This window comes from Panthera tigris, chromosome C1 (assembly GCF_018350195.1).
Source record: "Panthera tigris isolate Pti1 chromosome C1, P.tigris_Pti1_mat1.1, whole genome shotgun sequence".
NCBI classification, from domain to species: domain Eukaryota; kingdom Metazoa; phylum Chordata; class Mammalia; order Carnivora; family Felidae; genus Panthera; species Panthera tigris.
In genome coordinates, this window is record NC_056667.1 from 176,344,686 (window position 1) to 176,364,740 (window position 20,055).

Consider the following 20,055-nt stretch of genomic DNA (forward strand, 5'->3'; position numbering starts at 1 on the left):
TGATCCACTGTGAGATGCTGATGACTAAAGGGAATCCCATGTCACTGCTCCTTTTGAAATAGGAGGCTGGAATTCTTTGGGAAGGAGGGGTTTTAGGGAAAAAGTTTGAATATTAGTAAAGGATCATCTATCAAGACAGTGAAGAACAGGGTACAGAGAAGGATAGGGAACCAACAGTCAGGTGGAAGAGAAAAGCAGAACGCTGCTTTCAAATCAGGGACTAATGGTCTAGGCTCCTGGCAATCAGTTCAAACAACATGTAAGGTGATGCCCATTCAGGGAGCTTCTTCCACTCTGAACTCTTGGCTGAGAACATTCCCTAATCATCTCCCTTTTTGTCCCAGAGAGCATCTTAGACTTACCATTTCATCTCTGGGGTTATCTCAAGGAAAAGTAGGATGTCCACCACCCCTCTATCCTATTTCCCTTTAGTGTTACTGTCTTCTGGGTTATAGAAATGTAGGGAAGAGGAATGAATGAACAACTTTTGAAAATCATGAGATTTTGAAAGGGAACCTGGCCTCTGCCTTTTGTTCTTGGTTTTTAAGTCTTCCTACAAAATTCACACAAAGGAAATGATTAAGAATTTCAAGTCAGGTATTTAAAATGCAAACTGAAGAAAAATGCCTTCCCTTTAAAAATGGAGTTCTGAGGTGATGGATGTTAACTAAACTTATTGTAGTAATCATTTTGCAACTTATGTAAGACAAGTCGTTACACTGTACATCTTAAACTTCTATAGTGTATGTCAGTTACATCTCAATAGATTTGAAATGAATAAAATAAAATAAAATAAAATAAAATAAAATAAAATAAAAATAAAGTTCCAATAGTGATGTGTGATCAGGGACCCTATTGTGGGGCCTTAAATCACTATCTACCATGGCATCATTACCTCTCGTATGGTAGTCAGAGGTGACTTAGTGATTAGGAATTTAAAGCTTGGCGGCCTTGCAGATTGATGCATGATGAAAATCTTTGAAAGTTTGAGTTCAAATTCCTTATTTTAAGTGTCACTAGGGAAAATGATACGTCTTGGTTTCTCATGCTAATGGAAAGGATCAAATGCACAGACAAAGCAGCAATAACACAAAAGTCATATGTCTTTAAATCAGGTACATGGTAAGGATATATTGAAAATTAGAGCATTATGAGTTTTTGTGGAAAATCCTATAAGCTAGCTGCTGGGCAATCACAGGGGAAGAACATACCATCATATTTCATGGGTAAGATACTCAAAGCCTTTCATATTCTGTCCCCAATCTACTCAAGTCTACCTCTCCCTATTTCACATGCTTACAAAACAGACCCAGAAAGTCATTATTTCTGTCGTCTTGCTCTCCTACAATCCCACTGTCCTTCCTGTCTCTGCTCTTCCTGCAAGGTCCTTCCTCATAGGGACCACAAGGCTTTGCTAGCCTCTACCAAGTCAGCCTTTTCAGCCATTAATCCCATGATGCCTGACGTTGGGATTCCACACTGTCATGATAATACCCTTCAGGCCTTCATCATTATTGTCATATTCTTTACAAGCAGGGCCCTCATATTAACATTTCTGAGGGTATCTACCAAAGCTCAGTGCTGGGCATGCAGGAAGTGCTTAATAAAGAAGAGTTGAATGAAAGGCACTATGAGAGAAATGAGTTGTAATTAACGCAGTGGCCGAGGCTCCACAAACAAATGAAACGATAGAGCACATTCTGCCTACCTTAGCTTTACAGTGAACTGAATGAGAGTTTTAAGTACCATCGGTCTCTGAGGGTGGGTTGGCATGCATGGCTGTCGTTCAACCACAAATGAGCTAGATTAAAAGGAAATAAAGCACGTCTTGAAAACATTGAAAATATTGACAGGCTGAAAACCACAGAGAAACAGGATGCTGTCCTCTTAAAAGATCCAAATTTTCTACACTTAGAAGACATTCAAATGTCCATTAAGTTCAAATCTTTCCAAAGATTTCTCATAAATAGTTACCAGGAGATGGAAAAAATGCCTAAAGATTGTCCCTAAATAACAATGGTAAATAATTCTTAATTGTTATACTTGAGTCAAGAATAAAAGTCTATTTTTATCATACTAAACATAAAGGAAAAGTTAATTTCATGCCATCTTTGAACTGGATATTAGAATTTCCGGATATTAGAATTTTTTTTTAGATGAGCTAATACACATAAACATGGTCTCCACCCTTCATTTCTTGGATATATACTTAAGAAGAAATCATTGAAATCTTGTTTTCTAAAATGTGAAAAATGAACTTCAGCTGGATGATGTGCTTGGCTCATGGAAAATTGAGTCAGCTCTTGGGAGAAGTGTTGAATAAATAGTGAGGAGCAGAAAGGCTTCTGGAACTCTCTGTAGCTTTATTCCCTTTACCCTGAGGCTCACTGTTTAACACTTGCCTACCGCCCGCCCCCCCCCCCCCATCACCTTAACACTAAAACCCCAGCCAGGGTGTCCTTACAACCCCACAAGACTGAGGCTTCCATGAGGCATTTAAATGAATAATACTTTACTTACTTCTTAAAAAGGTTGTAGATCAAGAAGGTGACTCTTTCTAGCAGATGGGCTCTTTGCATGGGGATGGGATCCCCTTCATATGTCATTTTAGTCGACTGCTCCTCTAATTTCTCCAATTGCCTTCTGAGTTGGAACAGACTTTCTGCCAACAGTGTAAAGCTATTGAACAGCAAATGAAAATCAGCAGATAGTTTTCCCATTTAACAAGCTACCGTTTTAACTATTAAACACACACCAGCAAATAATAAATTATTAAATAATTTTTCAATTAATACAATCATTTACTTAATTCCATTACAAGTTAGTGACAGTTCTGTATGTTTATTTCCCAAATTAGTTTTTTCTCTAAGATGTATGATGCATGGGAAACGTTTTCAACGTTTTCTCATTTTTACCTATAGTTATAGACATCATTTACAAAATTTTGTCAACATCTGAAACCAAATCCCTTTTAATTTTTTTGTTTACAAGTCTGTTAAACATATATATGTTAAGGATATGGTACTCACTAACGGGTAGAGAAAGAGCAAATTTAAAACTTTAAAAATATATGATATGAAGAGTGTTATGCATAAGAATACTAAAGAAAAAAGACAGTATGAAATGAACTGCCTTCCCCACTCCAGTATGTATTTTTCAAATCCTAAGTATTAGCCAAAAATTATCAGTGTATCTGTCTGGAGAAGGTACATGCTTAGAGTTTTACTCACTATGTGGCGATCTCACCTCAGAAATGGAGGTGGGCTCTTGGGCCTGAAGTTTAAGAAAGAGAGAGGCTGAAATGGATACTGAAGGGACTGTCCACTCCCAAGGAGGCAGGATATCTGGACAGACTTGCTAAGTCTTTCTGGCCCTGACAGCAGCTCTTTCTACTTAGAAGTTTATTCCCCACTTAGTGCTATGAAAAGATCTGTCAACCCCCCACAGAATTTGGTGTAAGCACGCTTATCTGCTAAGTTCTTGATGGCTTCCTTTGTTGTTTATCTTGTTTTCAAAACAAGGGATTACAGTGAGGTTAGGGAATTAAAGCATCTCCCCAAGGAAAATCAGTATGTTTTAAAAAGAGCCCAATTCCTTACTCTTCTTGACAAGCGGGACTGGCAGGGTGCAAGTGGCCCCAGTTATGCCATATCTCCCTTGTATTGCTCTGTACCCTTTGAAAGCAATTTTAGATTTCAACTGAACATTTTCCTTCTTTTTCATTATTTTTTCTAAGTGCTCATTCGATCAGATAATTTTATTTGGCACTGATGAAAAAGAAAGCCCTATCCACATTTTTTTTTCGAATACAAAGGATATCTGTATATGATAGCCTATGTGTATACAGTAGGGGATGCCCTGTTGTATTAGCCGTTTGAGATATTTCATTTAAATACAAAAATAAATCACTTTGTTGAACACACAAAACTAACGTTGAACCCTGACTTCTTAAGATATACATTTAAAAACTAAGATATCTTTTTTTAAGCTTTTGAAGGTAGTGCTTCTTATGTCCTTATAGAAAGCTATATTTATTGCAGGTTTCAAAAACTCACTTGAGTCTTTTAAGATTAATATATTAGATGAGAAAAAGTAAGCATTTCTGATGCATTCTATAGACTTCTATAGACGCTTTGTTTTTGCCCCAAAGGAATAAAATTAAAAACACATAGGGGCGCCTGGGTGGCTCAGTCGGTTAAGCATCCAACTTTGGCTCAGGTCATGATCTTGAGGTCTGTCAGTTCAAGCCCCGCGTGGGGCTCTGTGCTGACAGCTCCGAGCCTGGAGCCTTCTTCAGATTCTGTGTCTCCCTCTCTCTCTGCCTCTCCCCTGCTTGCATTCTGTCTGTCTGTCTCTCTCTCAAAAATAAATAAACATTAAAAAAAAACACATATACATCTCTGGCTGAGCTACACTGAAGCTTTGTACTTCCTGTGGTTTTCACTAGAAACTAAAGTCAATTCGCTTTACCAGTTTTGAAGCTGGTCGAGCCCATTGTGGAGCGGTCCTCCAATGCAGGCGATCTGCTGGCGCCTCTTCCAGTCCTGCAGCTCTTCCATCAGCATGCTGTTCATTAACAAGTCCGTTTCATTGACTATTTGTGTCATTTTACTGAGGGCTTCCTAAAAACAAAGGTGACTACTGAAAAGATTTTCAGGAGACACAACCAAAGTCACTTATAATTCAACCTGTAAAACAATTTGTCTGACCTGGAAGATAGAGGCTTGGTTACAATTCTCACTACATACTTTATGAAATACTACCTTATAGTTATCATAGCACTGCCTTTTCAAACTATTAAATTATCACAAATAACATCACAAAGAAAGAAGCATGACCACAGTTAGCAATCTCGTAATGTAATATCATTTAGTGTAAATGTATTGAGTTTGTACCTCCTATGACAATATTGAATCTTCTAGTCATGCAGCCATTTCTCCATTATTTAAAAAGACACAGATTAAATTTATATTCTTATAAATATGTTTATTCATTTATTTTTAAATGCAATGACTAAAATTGGAGCCTTTCTGTATTAGTTTTTATTAGGTCTTTATCTGAATTTAGGAAGTATAGCTTTCAAAGGCCTAAGGATTAGCAGTTGTGAATTTCTATCCTGGTTCTGTGACAAGCTATGTGAATTTGGATAAACCACTTAATTTGCTGGAACTTTACATTTTGATCTATACAATCAGGTGAATGGACAGAATTATTTCCAAGGTTCCTTCTGTCCTTAAAATCTTATTTCTGAAGTAGAATAAGATAGCATGCATAAAGCATATAGTATAGATTCATTATGCATAAAAGCATTAAGCTTATCTTGGATTAAATACTTGCATGCTTAAAATCTGATATCTAACTGTTAAAGTTTATAATTTAAGGTGAAAATAAATTGTACATTTATCTGTGCTCACACAAATTCCTGCACAAAAAACGAAGCCAAACTTTTAGAAATAAACTCTTGACTTATCAGTAACAGCTCAGATTTCAATGCATTTATTTTCAAGGAGAGATAGAAAGTTGAAATAGAAATGTTTCCCTTTTTAAAAAAATATTTCATTTTGTCAGAAAGGAGTTCTTCCTCTCCGTGAAAGGAGGTTAGATTGAATACGCTCAGTTGTCAATAAACTATCCTGAAATCTAAGAAATTACTTAGCATGAGGTCATTTTTCAGAGTAGAAACTGGAACATTGATTTTTCTATTAAAATTTTAGTAGTCATCAAATAATATTTTAATTATACATGTGTAGGAGAACCCACATCAGCATATTAAGTACAGAAACTAAGACAGTCAAGTCTGAAATAGTGGCAAATAAAAATTGGGTAAAACATTCACCTTGAAATTAATGGTAGCTACAGTAAATGTACAGCATAAGCAAGATAAATAAACTCACAAGAGGTCCAACTTTGTGAACTTAGCAAGAGAAGCATGGCAAACAGCATGGCACTCTTTCTAGAAACATTGCCATCTATTCATTCAGCTTAAATAGAACTGAAGGAATCCAAGAGCTTGATTCTTTTCAGTAGGATCAAATACAGGAAAAGGAGAAAAACGGGCAAAAGGCCAAATTAAAGTTCTTTGCTAACCTTTCTCTTGAAGTCGAGACTGTTAAGCATTTCTTGCAGAGTCAAAACTTCTTGATTCATTAGGGCATTGTTCTTGTCCCCCTGATCTGTGAAGGAAAAGAGATGAGATGTGGAGTCCACTCCAAGGCAAAGGTCTCTGTCCTGAAAGCTACATCTGCTGCAATTCCCATCCTTAAGTCTTAAGATACAGAAGCCTAATGCGACTGTTAGAGATGAGCATGAAAGTAAGTCCCTATCTGCTCATTTGCCAGGAAGGATCACCACCAAGTAAGCCAGTGAGCTCTCTATCATACAGACCTTGACAGAAGACCATTCTTCACACCATGTTCCTTTTTGGGGCAGAGAGAGAGGTAAAAAAGTTTTTGAAATGTATTCCTTTTTAAGATACCTCTACATTGATAGTAACCCTAGCTGGTTGGCGTAAGTAGGAAAGGGGCCTGTCTTTGTGCCCATTAATCATATTTGACTCCTCCTGATGCCTTTACCCATCTGCCTCACTCTACTTGATACCCAGGAATTATGGAAAACTGCCTGAAGAGTTGCAGTTTTACCTACTTAGTCTCATGAACTAATAACGATGAAGTCCTTTGCTTTCCTTTTTGTCCTTTGGAGAATGGGCTTGCCTCACAGTAAAACTAGAAGCAGGAAAGAGTTACAAATTAAGAAAAATCTCTGACTGAAAAAAACCTGAGATGGTTTATCCTCTTAAATGGGAGATGTGCAATAAACGTTGTATTATTTAACTTGAACATTAAACTTTATTGGTATAGAGCAAGTGGTTATTTATAGTAACTGCTCTTGTCGGTGAAAAGTGAAGGGTGGAAATGCCAATCTGACCTGTGTGATTGTGAAAAAGAGGCCCCAAAACAACGTGGGGCCCAATTTCTCTACAAAATAGCACTGACCTCCAGGAAATCATTCTTGGTTGTATTCACAAATTCGCTAACTCCTAGATCCCACATGTAGCAAAATCTTGCTTCTACAGCATTTTATTAACTCAAAATTCATTAGCTAATACTTTCAGTCTTCACCAGCAAGATATAACTTGTGTTCATGTGTCTTTCATTTCACTTAAAACATTTCATTTCACGGGGTTCATGGGTGGCTCAGTTCAGCTAAGTGTCTGACTTTCCAGCTCAGGTCATGATCTTGTGCTTTGTGAGTTTGAACCCTGCATTGGGCTCTGCGCTGACAGCTTGGAGACTGGAGCCTGCTTCGAATTTTGTGTCTCCCTCCCTCTCTGCCCTTCCCCTGCCCGCGCTTTCTCTCTCTCTCTCTCTCTCAAAAATAAACATACATTAAAAAAAACCATTTCATTTCACTTATAATCAACAAAATGAATACTTGTTGATTTAAGTGATAGAATGATCAATTTGATTGTTCGTAATGCTCGTGAAGCACTGATAATATCAATATAACTCTAATTGTAATATGCTAAGTTCAAAGCAATTCTATCGTTTAATGTATTTTGTTGCATTCTACTTCTTTTTTAACAACTTTTTTTTAATTAAGTGGGCTTCATGTCCAACCTGGGGCTTGAACTCATGACTTGAACTTGAACTCACATAGGACTTGAACTCACATAGAGCATGTGACTCTACCTATTGAGCCACCCAGATGCCTCTACATTCTACTGTTTAAATTGGTGACTCACATATGAGATTTGGGATGAGACTGCATTCAATGGGCTGGAATGCTTGATTAAATTTGTATTTCTAAACCTTTTTAGGATCATGGACCCCTTTGATAATCTGATGAAATGCATGTTTGTGCCATTTTTTTCTGAAGGGAAAAATTATACATATAAGCAACTATGACTATTTTAAACATGACCTCATAGGAGCCAACACATCCTGAAGATGCCAGGAGAACACGTCACTTGTCACCTATGCCAAACAAGATTCCTATCCGAATATCTTTGCTTTTAAATCTTAGATGACAGTTAAGCATTTGGTCACAGTCATCCATAGTTCCTCCCAGAAGTTTTAAGCTAACATCTCAGTAGTTAAAAATGCTTCAGTAAATAAAAGATTTCTATCCGATTTGTTTTGAAAAATTATTTGAAAATAATTTCAGAATTACGAAAGAGTTGCGACAATAGTACAGTTTCCATCTGTTCTTTATCCAGCTCCCTCTAATATCTTACATAAGTGTAGTACAATTACCAAAGCCTGCAAATTGTTTGGTACATCTGATTAGCTAATCTAGACCTAATTGGAATTTCCTCAATTGTCCCACTAATGGCAGTACACTTCGAATGATCAATCCGTTGTTACTTGTAAATTTTAGACCTTATAAATATTCTCATTCTTTCATTGCTTTTTTCCCTTTCCATTTTTTAAAAAACATCTAATTGTAAACAAACTCAGTGTTTAATCACAGAGATAATCAAATAATTGCAGTGTTCTTACGTTCTGACATTCATACAATTATTGAAATTATGTCTTTGAAGATTTTTTATGATACAGGGAAATATTTAAATTAAAACTTCAGTTTAAAATGCAATACACAAAACTGTGTGTTATTATTATTTTTGCAAATAAATAGATATGTATGTATTTGAATATATAGGGAAAAGGCTGGAAGGAAATATACTAACATTTTGACAGTGTTTATCTATAGATGGTGGAATTTTGTATGATCTTTAATTTTTTAATGCTTTTGTCTACTTCCCAAATTTCCTACAGTGAATCACATTTCTACTTACAATTAAAAACAATTTTTTTTTAAAGGAGGCTCTACGCTCTAGGTGGAGTTTGAACTCATGACCCTGAGATCAAGAGCCTCATGCTCTATTCACTCAGCCAGGCAGGCACCCTATATTTCTACTTACAACTTAAGAAATTATATTTAAAACACTCATTTAAGGATGATATTAGTAATTTCTTGATAATGCTAGGAACTATTATTACTTTTCTTAGTTGTGATAATGATATTTTGATTCTGATTTCTCTTGAGCTGTATAATTTACTTTGAATTGGTTGGTATACACACACACACACACACACACACACAGACACTCACACACAGAGAAAGAGAAAGAGGGAAAAGGAGGAAGCAAAATACTCTCCTGCACTCTCTCTTCAAAACAAAAACAAAAGCACTTCACTCAGGGAAGTAGATCAATTTATCAATTTTGTCAGTAAAGAAGAAGTCCTAGTCATGTTGTCTTTATGTCCCTAGGTCGAACTATAGACAAAATAAAAACTTACCCATTGTCTGAATTGTTTTATACCTGTAGTCAAATTCATCTTGCAGGTCTTCTAAATATTTGGTGTCTTGTTCTGTCATCTTTTTACAAAATAAAACATAGTCTGTTGTTACATGTAAGCACATCAGGGAAATATCATCATCAGTATTTCAAAATACACTATTTGGGGGTTCAGTCATGTCCTAGACGAAGTGTGTACAATCTACATTTCTAAAGAGCTAATTCCCATGAAGTTTGAATAGCACTGGAAGAACCAGACAAAATGTTCTCTTCATTTTTTCTTCCTGATTGTTTGAAAATCTTTCAGCATCTTGCCTTTTATCTCTCGGTTCCAAATGATGCTACTAATAACTTTTTTTTTTATTATTGGAGAATATGGATACCTTTTCCCTTTTAGTTCCCTACAACTCTGCACTAATGTATCAGTTATCTTTTCACTGAAAGGCTCTATTCTAATCTGCTGTACTTTTTATTTTTTTTATTTTTTTTATTTTTTTATTTTTAAAAAAAAATTTTTTTTTTCAACGTTTTTTATTTATTTTTGGGACAGAGAGAGACAGAGCATGAACGGGGGAGGGGCAGAGAGAGAGGGAGACACAGAATCGGAAACAGGCTCCAGGCTCCGAGCCATCAGCCCAGAGCCTGACGCGGGGCTCGAACTCACGGACCGCGAGATCGTGACCTGGCTGAAGTCGGGCGCTTAACCGACTGCGCCACCCAGGCGCCCCTAATCTGCTGTACTTTATGACAGTTCAGCCTACAGTCCCTCTCTGCTTCTTAGAAAAATATCTATGCTTCCTCTATGTCTCCTGTTTGTTTATGTTTCAAGATTTCACTTTGCTTTTCTCCAAGCGTGGTGATATCTTTCTGCTCAGACATAATAGGTATTAAGTGCCAAGGTCTGGGCTAATGGCTTTCCTTACATCATCTCATTTGTCCTCACAACAAGCCCGTGGTGGTGGTTATCCTCACTTTTGCAGATGAAGATGCAGACATTACAGATGTGAAGGTTAGAGGCTTAGAATTTGGGGGGCAGAGAGCTCCAGTCTCCAGTAAATTGAAGTTGAAAAGTTTCCCCCAAAGAAATCTTTTCTAATATGAACATAGTGTGTGAGAGATAGTTATCTTATTGACAAGTTACCCTATGATTTCTGTATGTACTAGCTTTGGGCACATAAGAAAAAGAGGCACAGTTAGGGCCACCTTGCTAATTTTTCATGAAACACTCACCTGCACACTATTTTTAATGGCAGTCACTTTGTGCTCCACATTCCTCTGCCTTTCTGAAACTGAAGAACTTTGTAAGGATTTCTCCAAAGGTCCCTAGAAAAAAGATGTCTTGAACTTTCAGTGATGTGGATAAAACAAGTTTATAACAAATAACAAATGTAGCATATGTAGCATACTTTGAACTGAGGCTTGGATCAGTATGATACGGAACATTCTACAGCTATTAAAAAGCATGCTTTAGAAAAATATTTAATGACATTTAAAGTAGCACTAAGTTGTTAAGAAAAAGAGCAAATTATAAAAACACCATGTGTTTGTGATCTCTAGTTCTTATATATGTATATGTATGTAGAAATATATGGATATATGCATAGACATGTGAACTTAAGTACACACACTAAAATGTTATCAGTATATAAGTGAAGTTACGGATGATTTTATGGCTTAAACTTTTTTTCCTAACATTCTACAACAGACCTATTGTTACTTTCGAAATTCTATAAAATGAATACATGTAATTTAAAAATGAGTATAGAGGCTACGTTAAGTTGGACTTAAATTCAGAATTAGGGATGTTGAATCTGCTGGGATGAGATTTACTTTTACACCGGAACAAAAGGGAGCTCACTAAAGAATATCTGAAACTGTTAGCCTAGTTAAACAGAAAGGTGCTAACCAACTTTTCCAAGCACCATTTCTTGGCCATTCAAATAATCTAACATTGAGTGTTCCTCAGATACAAACAAACAGAGTGCGTTCCTTTGGTATCAAAGTATACAGATACCCAGAGATGAGAGAACATCAGCAACCTGTTTACCTTATAGCTGGGCCAGGAGCTACGGTTAGAAAGGCTGATGACCTGACCAAGCAAATCGGGTGGAACCTCAAGTAGAGCCGATGCGGTTGGCTGGCAGTCAAGTGTTCTTTCAACTACACCACATTCTTCAGATAGGAAAATATTTATAAAGTTCCTTCTCTCTCATTTTGTCTTCAGTTATTTCTCTCTGTCTCTCACTCTCTCTCTATCTATAGATCCATCCAGATATTTGTATATTGGTTTGAAGGTTTGAAATTTACAATAGTGCTTCTTTTATGGTAGCATGTGGTACCATGCTGTGGCATGCATCTGGGAGATTATTTGTAGCTTCTAATTCGACTGATATCTGACATTTGAAGAGAACAACACACACACACACACACACACACACACACACACACTACAATGACTAGAGATAAGAGGGATATAGAAAAGCAGAGTTGAGGATATATAAGAATATCATATAATAGTAGTCATAGAACCTTAATTTTTACCCAATTATGAATCAAGCTATATTTACTTTAGCAGCACTATACTTTAGATTTTAAATTAAATAAAAATGATACTGCCCTTATTCATCTAAGAAAGAAGAAATTGTTAAAATTTCATCCTTCTCCCAAAACAACCATAACCTGACAATAGTTAAAGCTAAAAATTCTTAATAGTTCCAAAAAAAGATACTTTTCTTGGGCTTTTAAAAATAAATATAGTGGTGTGATTTACTAAATTATGGAGGATGTCATTTGGAAAACTGATTACTTACATATTCTTTCCTTTTTATAAGGATTAACTGAAAAAGTATTCCCAAGGGCTTCATTCTTTCCTCTATGAGTCTTGGTTGGGGGCTCTGAATTCATTCAGGATAGGGTGATAAAATAGAATCTCAAAAATGGCAGGTGCAAAGTACATTGAAACAATCCACAAGCAAGTATTTGTGGAGTTTCTAAAAGATAAAGTTTTTGCTTGTGGAGTAGTTTTGGACTTTTGGGGAAGGAAATTGGGAGATATAGAAGGTTTTGAGCAACATTAATCCCTAAGGATAAACACGCTGAGGGAAGCAAAATCCAAATGGTAGTTAGGAATTCAACCAGGAGATAGTTAACTATATTCCCCAACTGGTGTTTTAAGATCATGAATCAGAGGGTGACCAATGGAAACAGAGAAGAATGTATAGATAAGATTCCAGAAACAAACTCTAGACAGACGAGGTAATTATCTCAGTATGAAGGCAGGGACAAAGAACTACTCAAAAATGATCCTATGACCTTGATTCCAAGTGATTGGAAGGATGGTTGGCACCATTAGCATAGGTAGAAGGAGCTGGATGGGAAGAAGATAAGAATTTATCTGTTTCAGAAAAATTGAGTTCAAGGTGATAACAAGATCACAAGCTCAGAAAATATTACCTGAACGGGCATGTTGGCTGCAGCCAATATCCTCCTCTCTTCCCTTAAGCAGTTTGAAATGACCACAGCTACATGCATTGGATTTCCATGAAATTTTCCCTGAAAAAAGTGAGCAAAAACAACATAAAAGCTTAAATGTATACATCGTAAAGAAACATCACTACTTGCAAATCAAAAATAACCTTTCATTAAATATAGGAAATGACTTGGGATTTATTTCAACAATTTGCCCTAAAGCCACAGCAACTTATATTGTGAATGAAACTCCTGTGTAGCATATTGGTGTGTCCTCAAAAATCATTTTTAATAATTAAAGAGTTCTTGAACACTTCTGTAGGAAAGGCTCTGAACGCACACTCAGGAGGTTCCGTTGATTTTATGCGTAAGATAAGTTTTAGGTAAAAGAGTTACTTCTTCGCAAATTATTATGAACCAGGTGGTCCCAGCTGTTCACTTGTTAACTCTGTACTTTATGGTATGCTTCAAGCATTCTTCGGTCCAAGCCTTTCATGTCGACTGGCTTATAACCGTGAGTTTACTAGAGTGGAACTATCACACATTTCAGCAATAATATGTTTTTTAAATATTTATTTGAGAAAGATAGATTTATTTTGAGAAAATATTTATTTATTTATTTTGAGAGTGAGAGCAAGGGAGGGGCAGAAAGAGACAGAGAGAGGGAGAGCACTCTTGTACCGTCCATACCGAGCCCAACAGGGCGCTCTGTCTCACAAGCTGCAACATCATGACCTGAGCTGAAACCAAGAGCTAGATGCTTAACCAACCGAGCCACCCAGGCGCCCCTTAGCAGTAATACTTTTATCACACCTAAGCATATACTTTTTTATTACCTATGCAGACATTGGCAGCTGGCAGTCTGTGGGTTTAATTCAGCCACTAGGTATGTTGTGTAAGTTCAAATATTGTAATCCCTCCAGGGGAAATGTGTGCCAGATTGTCCACCACTGAGAAATCCAGGCACTGATTTACCTCACTTGCCAGGGCCCTGCAGGGGTCTGAGATGTCTTGATTTATAGAACTATCTGCAACAACACCATTATTTTAGGAGTGTTAAACTTCTTTGTTACGAGGACTTTTCCAAGCCAGGGTTAACAGGATGCTTAATAAATGTAGAAAAGTATTTAGTTTCCCTCCACCCTCCTCTCTGAAGGAGGTGATAATTATCTACGAAACGGTCAAAAGGTCAATAACAGAAAAAAACAAACAGAATAACGACCCATAAAGTGGAAAATTGGCGATTAATCAAAAGTAAGATTATGCAGATTGATAAACCAAAGGATCTTTCAAGGAAAGAAATGAGGTTGTAAACATTTTTATGACCTTCACTGCTGCCATAACTTTATTAGGTGATGCACATCAGTTGGGACTTTTATTTGTAAACCTAGGGTAAACACCAAGCTTCTGAGTTCCTGCTCTTCCATATTCTACAACCTGCAAAAACCTTTCTTCCCTCTTAAATAAGAAAGCTCCAAAAGAAAAAAAAAAAACAACAAAAATAAACTGACAACAGCCCATAAGGTAAAGAAATGAAAATGATTCTATTTCTTTAGCAAACATACCAAATTTCCCATTTCTGCATGCTGACAATTTCAGACAGTCTCTAGTTAGAAATTTGCTCCTGTTGTTAATTTTCCTATCTATTGATTTTTTTCCAAATAACTCCTGTTCAACTTCCCAAGAAAGATAATGCTTTCTCATTTTGCCTTTAATTTTTAAGTATTCTGGTTTTAAAAATAGAGGGCTTCTTCTTCTAGGGCTCATTTGGAGGCTCTGTTATTTATGTAAACTTGAAAACTCTTCCCAAGATCTGGAGTTCTGCTAAGACCCTGAGAATCACCATTATTTGTCTTTGTTTTTCTCACCCTTATGGGAGCTTTCCCGTGATCATTCAGATACTATCTTTCAACATTTCTCAGCTCTGTTGTGTACATTTTCATTTTCCTTTCCTGCTTGAACTATTTTACCTTCCCTTTCAGATTCAACTTCCCCTCACGTCTTACAAGGTTAAACTGTTTATTTTTCTCCCTTAGTTAAAGAGAGCACAGCATCACCATTGTTTTCATCTAGCCTATCTTTTCACTTTTCCTTCTGCATTTTTCTAACTTAGTCCTTCACTTAACTGTATGAGACAAAAATGTCTCATGGAAAATTGATCACTACAGATTCAAAACCAAATTAGTGCTTTTTATTTTGGTAAATATCAATGATGTACTCCTGTTCATCTTTCAGTTACCATGTGTATGAACCTTAAAAAAAAAGAAAAAAGAAAAGCAATCAAAACCGAAACCAAACGCAACCCAAACAAAACAAAATAAAAAACATCCCTGTGTTGGTGGGAGGAAGGAAGGAAGATAACGCCAGAGAGAGAAAACTGCCCATTTGCTGTTGGGTGTGTGTCTGTCTTATATATGGGTAGCACATTATCTTCTGCCCTGTGGCTGTGCTTTCATAAGTGCCAATGAATAGAAGTATTTATTTTGGTGAAATCAAACTTATTAGTTCTTCCCTTTATGATTAATGCTTTTTATGACTTAGGAAGTTTTTCCCTAACCTGAAGTCATGGAGGTTTTTTCCCTGTTACCTTTTTATCGTATTGTTTTTCACTGTAATTCTCTTGGAGCTTGTTAGTAATGAGAGGTCCTTTTCACATTTTTCTATGTGGGTACCCAGTTCTGACAATATTTACTGACTTCTTTCCTCCACTGTGCTCTGCTGGGTTGAGTCTCATACATCAAGTGTCCACATGCGGGTGGGTTTGCTTCTGGACTCCATTCCATCTAGGATTCTACCTATCTCTGTTTTATCAACCAGTTATCTTAATTACTAGAGCTTTATAATAAGTTTCGACGTCAAGCAAAATAGGTTTCTTTGCATTTCCATATAAATTTTAGAACCAGCTTGTCTGCCTGCAGTCACGCACATGATCATGTTGAGAATTTAAATGTTGCTAAATCTTTAGATACATTTGGGAAGCTTGGCATCTTTATAATTGTGTTCTAATCCATTTATTTAGGTCTTCTTTAATGTCTCTCCATTAAGCATTATAATTATCTATGGAGATCTTACACATTGTTTTGTTAGGTTTATTTCTATATAACTGGTATTTTTGATAATAGAATAAATTATATCTTTCTTTCCTAATTATTTTTGCTGGTATGTAGAAATATATTTGACTTGCATATATTGATTTTGAATCTAGCAACTTAGCAAAAATCTTATTGACTCTAATAATGTGTGTTATTTTTAACTTTTAATGTTTATTTATTTTTGAGAGAGAGACAGAGTGCGAGCAGGAGAGGGGCAGAGAGACAGGGAGACACAGAATCGGAAGCAGGTTCCAAGCTCTGAGCTGTCAGCACAGAACCAGACGCGGGGCTCAAACTCACAAACCGTGAGATCATGACCTGAGCCTAAGTCTGACACTTAACTGACTTGGTCACCCAGGCACCCCTCTAATAATGTATTTTTAATATCTCTTAACAATTTCTAGCAATTGATCTGTAAACTCTCTCAGATTTTCTACATACACAAATCATATCTTATGTGAATGTTGATAACATTTTTCTCCCTTTTCTATCATTTAACTTCCATCAGGATTTTACCTTCATCCTACGTCTTGTTTAGAAATAAATGTTTTGGTTAATTTCCAAGCATAGGGGTTTTCTACTTCTCTGGGGTTTTTTTTTCCCACTCATTTTCTATAGATTAAAAAATTCTAATCAGAGTAGATGCTCTGAGTGACTTTAACCACTTAAAATTTGCTGAGACTTGCTTTGTGGCCCAGCAGATGAACCTTCTGTAAGTGTCCCGTATGAGCTTGTGGGGAATGTGAAGTCTGCATGCAGTGCAAATGTCTTACACAGGTTCATTAGCCCAATGTGTGTCAGTTGTTTTGTTCAGATTTCTGCATCTCTGTTGATTTTTTTTCTGATTAATTTAACCAGTTATTGAAAGAGGCATGTTAAAATCTATCTTGTGGATTGTTCTCCCTAGGGTTCTCTCACACACATTCAGACGTATTATATACTAGTGAGTCAATCCTGCCATTTCTGTGAACTGAACTTTAATGATGCGTTTAGCTTTGAGGCAAAAATATAAACTATGACATAATGCTTTTTATCACTTGGAAATTTTATTTTATCCTTATTGAAAGAACTCTGGATTTATTTCTATAGAGATATAAATATTTAAAATCACATATCAGCACTGTGCATATATAAAAAGGGTATTACATGTGAAGTAAATTGGTTAATGTATTCCTAAAACTTCTTCACATACTTAGAATTCAAATTTTCTGAATCTCTTTTCAACTTAGTCCCATTGGCATTCATATTATTCCATAAAATAATGTCCTCTGGGACATCAGGAATGTTGGTGATGCAGCATTTCTTTAAAGTGTACACAGCTACTGTCTCCATTCTGTAAGTTTTGATGCTAGCACTTTCTTGATCTTACCAGAAGGTCTGAATAGAAAACCTTCAAACAAGAACCAGGACTCACATTCCTTCTGCAAATGGTCCTTAAATGGTTTGTTGACTGAAACATTGAGGGGTTGTAGCGGCCTGGTCATGCCATCTTTATTAACAACCATATCACTATGCTTTTAGGTGGAATTATTCTTTATTCAGAAACATGTCCATACAATCATTGAGGACAAGAATATATAGTAGGTTCCTGGATGTCTATTCCAGAAGCCTACTAAGCAGTCCTCTATCAGCTGGACTTTCATCTATATTTTTTTGGTCCACTCAATAATATCTTTTTGTTCCTTCTTTCAAGATTTTATTTAAATTCAAGTTAGTTAAATATAGAGTATAGTGGTTTCAGGAGTAGAATTTAGGGGTTCATCACTGACCTATAACACCCAGGGCTCATCACAACAAGTACCCTCCTTAATGCCCATCCCAATAATGTCTTTGAAGAAGTTCTTATTCTTAGACATTGTTTAAATTAAATTAAATACGGCAGTAACTTCAGCAATTGGCAGGTATAAGATTACAGTGACACACTGCTTGTCATAATCCAAACTCATACTCTTGATCCCTTTTGCACTGACAGTGTAATTTTAAGTCTCATCAAAGAAAACAAATTCCCCATCCCAGGCATTACCTATTTGATTAAACACGTATTGAACTTTTTCCTCAATGGCATCATGCTGGAAGTTAAGTGCATTGTGTTCCAAATCAGCAGGAAGTTTCTGATAAATAGATACTATGCATCTTAAAGATTGTTCCATGCAATGCGTGATTTGTTTACTCTAGTTTGCTATTGCACTGGTATTTCATTCCTCTATTGTGAGGAATTTGGCAATTTCTCTTCCCACTGTTGCTTTGTGTATGATAGGCAGTCCTTTTGCATGAATCTCAAAAACAAAATGTAACACAACTTCTTTTACCTGTGTGCATCTTCCTTTGGTTCATCCTGTAAAGCACTTTACTGTTACTTTCCATGGAAATATGGAATTTAGGATCATCCATCCAGTGACAAATAATTTGCTTAACAAATATCACATTTATACCCTGCTGACTTGTTCCCAACCCATTTTGCATAAATGATAGCTATTTGTTTCAATCCTAAATCAGTATTATACTGATGACGCTTTAAGCAGCAATTAAACTCAACATATGCTATGCCAACAGTGCACATAATTCAACTGAAGTGACAACAACGCGAATAGCTATGACCGACTTTCATATCACAGGCAATGACAATGACATTGTGTTTGCCACCTGACAACCGTAATTAAGAGATGCTACTGATTATAAGATGCATTTTCATTTCAGAGATTAAAATGCTGAAAAAAGGTATTTTAGGATTAATGAATATGCTGTTTTATTCTTTTTGCTACTTTATGCCAAATTCTTTGGCTTTCCTTCAAATTCCTCTTCTCCAGCCCTTCCATTTAATTTCTAATTTTGACTTGTCACTTAAAAGTGACTAGTTAATCTGCTTGTTTTCTCCCAAATGGTCCAAGGAGTACCACAATCAGAGGTAAAGGATATGAGAAGTCTTGCTCAAAATAATCTCCTCCATTCAGGTGGCACAGAATCTGAGATTTCACAACTAGACATTCATTCACTCCTTTGAGTTCTTTCTCCAAGGATCCCCTTTAAAATGCAAACACATGAGGAAGAGTTAACACTACATTTAATTAATTGCCTCTGCATTGTGAAAGAAGAATCGGATATTGTTTTCTGGCTGCAGTCAATGACTTGGCAACTACAGGATGAAAATAATGAGTCTCAGGTCAAATAAAGGGGGAAATTTCATGGGAGCCTGGAAAGAGGGAGGCAGTAGGAATGAAAGGGGATGTAGGATTCTGAAGAAACATGTAATCAACAACTGTCTGAGCCTGGGTTCCTCCAAAAGCTAACCCTGCAATAAGAATTTGAGTGCAAAATGTATAATTGAGAGTTGATCCCCAAAAACAGTTATGGGAGGGGGATAAGTGAGACAAAGAAAAGGTATCCAGTAAACCAGGTGTTATCAAGCCATTGGCTAAGATGGGTTAGGAACCAGTGGAGAGAGCAGGTGACAGACCTATCTACCCAAGGGCTTTGGGAACTGGAGCATTTTTACACCAACTCTTATCTTCATTAGCCCTGAAGCAAAAAGAAAAAAAATATATATGTGTATATATACAGATGCTAGCACTTATCACTCCACTAGATTGAACTGAAATGATGGGGCCCAAGGGGATATGGGTAGGGCACCCCTTGGTTCTGCTATACCAGCTCTTCTTCTAACCTCAATTAGAGAAATTTTGACTTCTCATTGTTTTTAACTACCTATAACCATACTGCACTCAAATGTTGATATTTCCTCTTTTATGGTATCTCTGGGATATGAAGCAGTTGTCTCCAATTATGGAGTCAAATGTTTTCATTCACACTTTTATTGGCAATCTGCAATCTACTGCACACTTCTGGTTGCCAATGAGCTCTTTCCCCTTTTATCATCCCAAATAGTGTTCTTAAATCATTTTTATCCTTGCCTCTTACCAGTGCCAAACACAGTGGCCTGTTTCTACTTGACAACATGTTCTCAGCTTCAGCCTTTTCCTATTTCCTTCTCTTTGTTCTGGGCACATGATTTTTCTTAATAGCTTCTACCTAGTATTTTCTCACTAGAATCATAAGAACATGTCTATGGCAGAAAAATCCCAATCAATTTGAAGAGCTGACTTAGTTGTCTTAAGGCTGATTAAGATGTAGAAGGATCACTCTAATAGATTTAAAAAGCAGTTATCTTCCAGGATAATTAAAACAACCATGAGATACCAC

General features: G+C 36.4%; 1 protein-coding gene across 14 annotated transcripts in view; it reads right to left on the minus strand.

Annotated features, from left to right (window-relative positions):
- STAT4 (signal transducer and activator of transcription 4) overlaps positions 1–20,055 on the minus strand; it is a 114,489-nt gene that overhangs the window by 25,710 nt on the left and 68,724 nt on the right. For 13 of the 14 annotated variants that reach the window (XM_015543182.2, XM_007094699.3, XM_015543180.2 and 10 more), the window contains 7 exons: positions 12,752–12,850; positions 10,529–10,621; positions 9,300–9,378; positions 6,088–6,173; positions 4,471–4,622; positions 2,521–2,679; positions 1,709–1,801 (listed from right to left, as the gene is read on the minus strand). In XM_015543182.2, the coding sequence (XP_015398668.1) occupies positions 1,709–1,801; positions 2,521–2,679; positions 4,471–4,622; positions 6,088–6,173; positions 9,300–9,378; positions 10,529–10,621; positions 12,752–12,850 (761 nt within the window). Of the gene's footprint in view, positions 1–1,708; positions 1,802–2,520; positions 2,680–4,470; positions 4,623–6,087; positions 6,174–9,299; positions 9,379–10,528; positions 10,622–12,751; positions 12,851–18,167; positions 18,517–20,055 lie in introns of those variants that run through there. The other variant, XM_015543183.2, reaches the window with a different exon arrangement.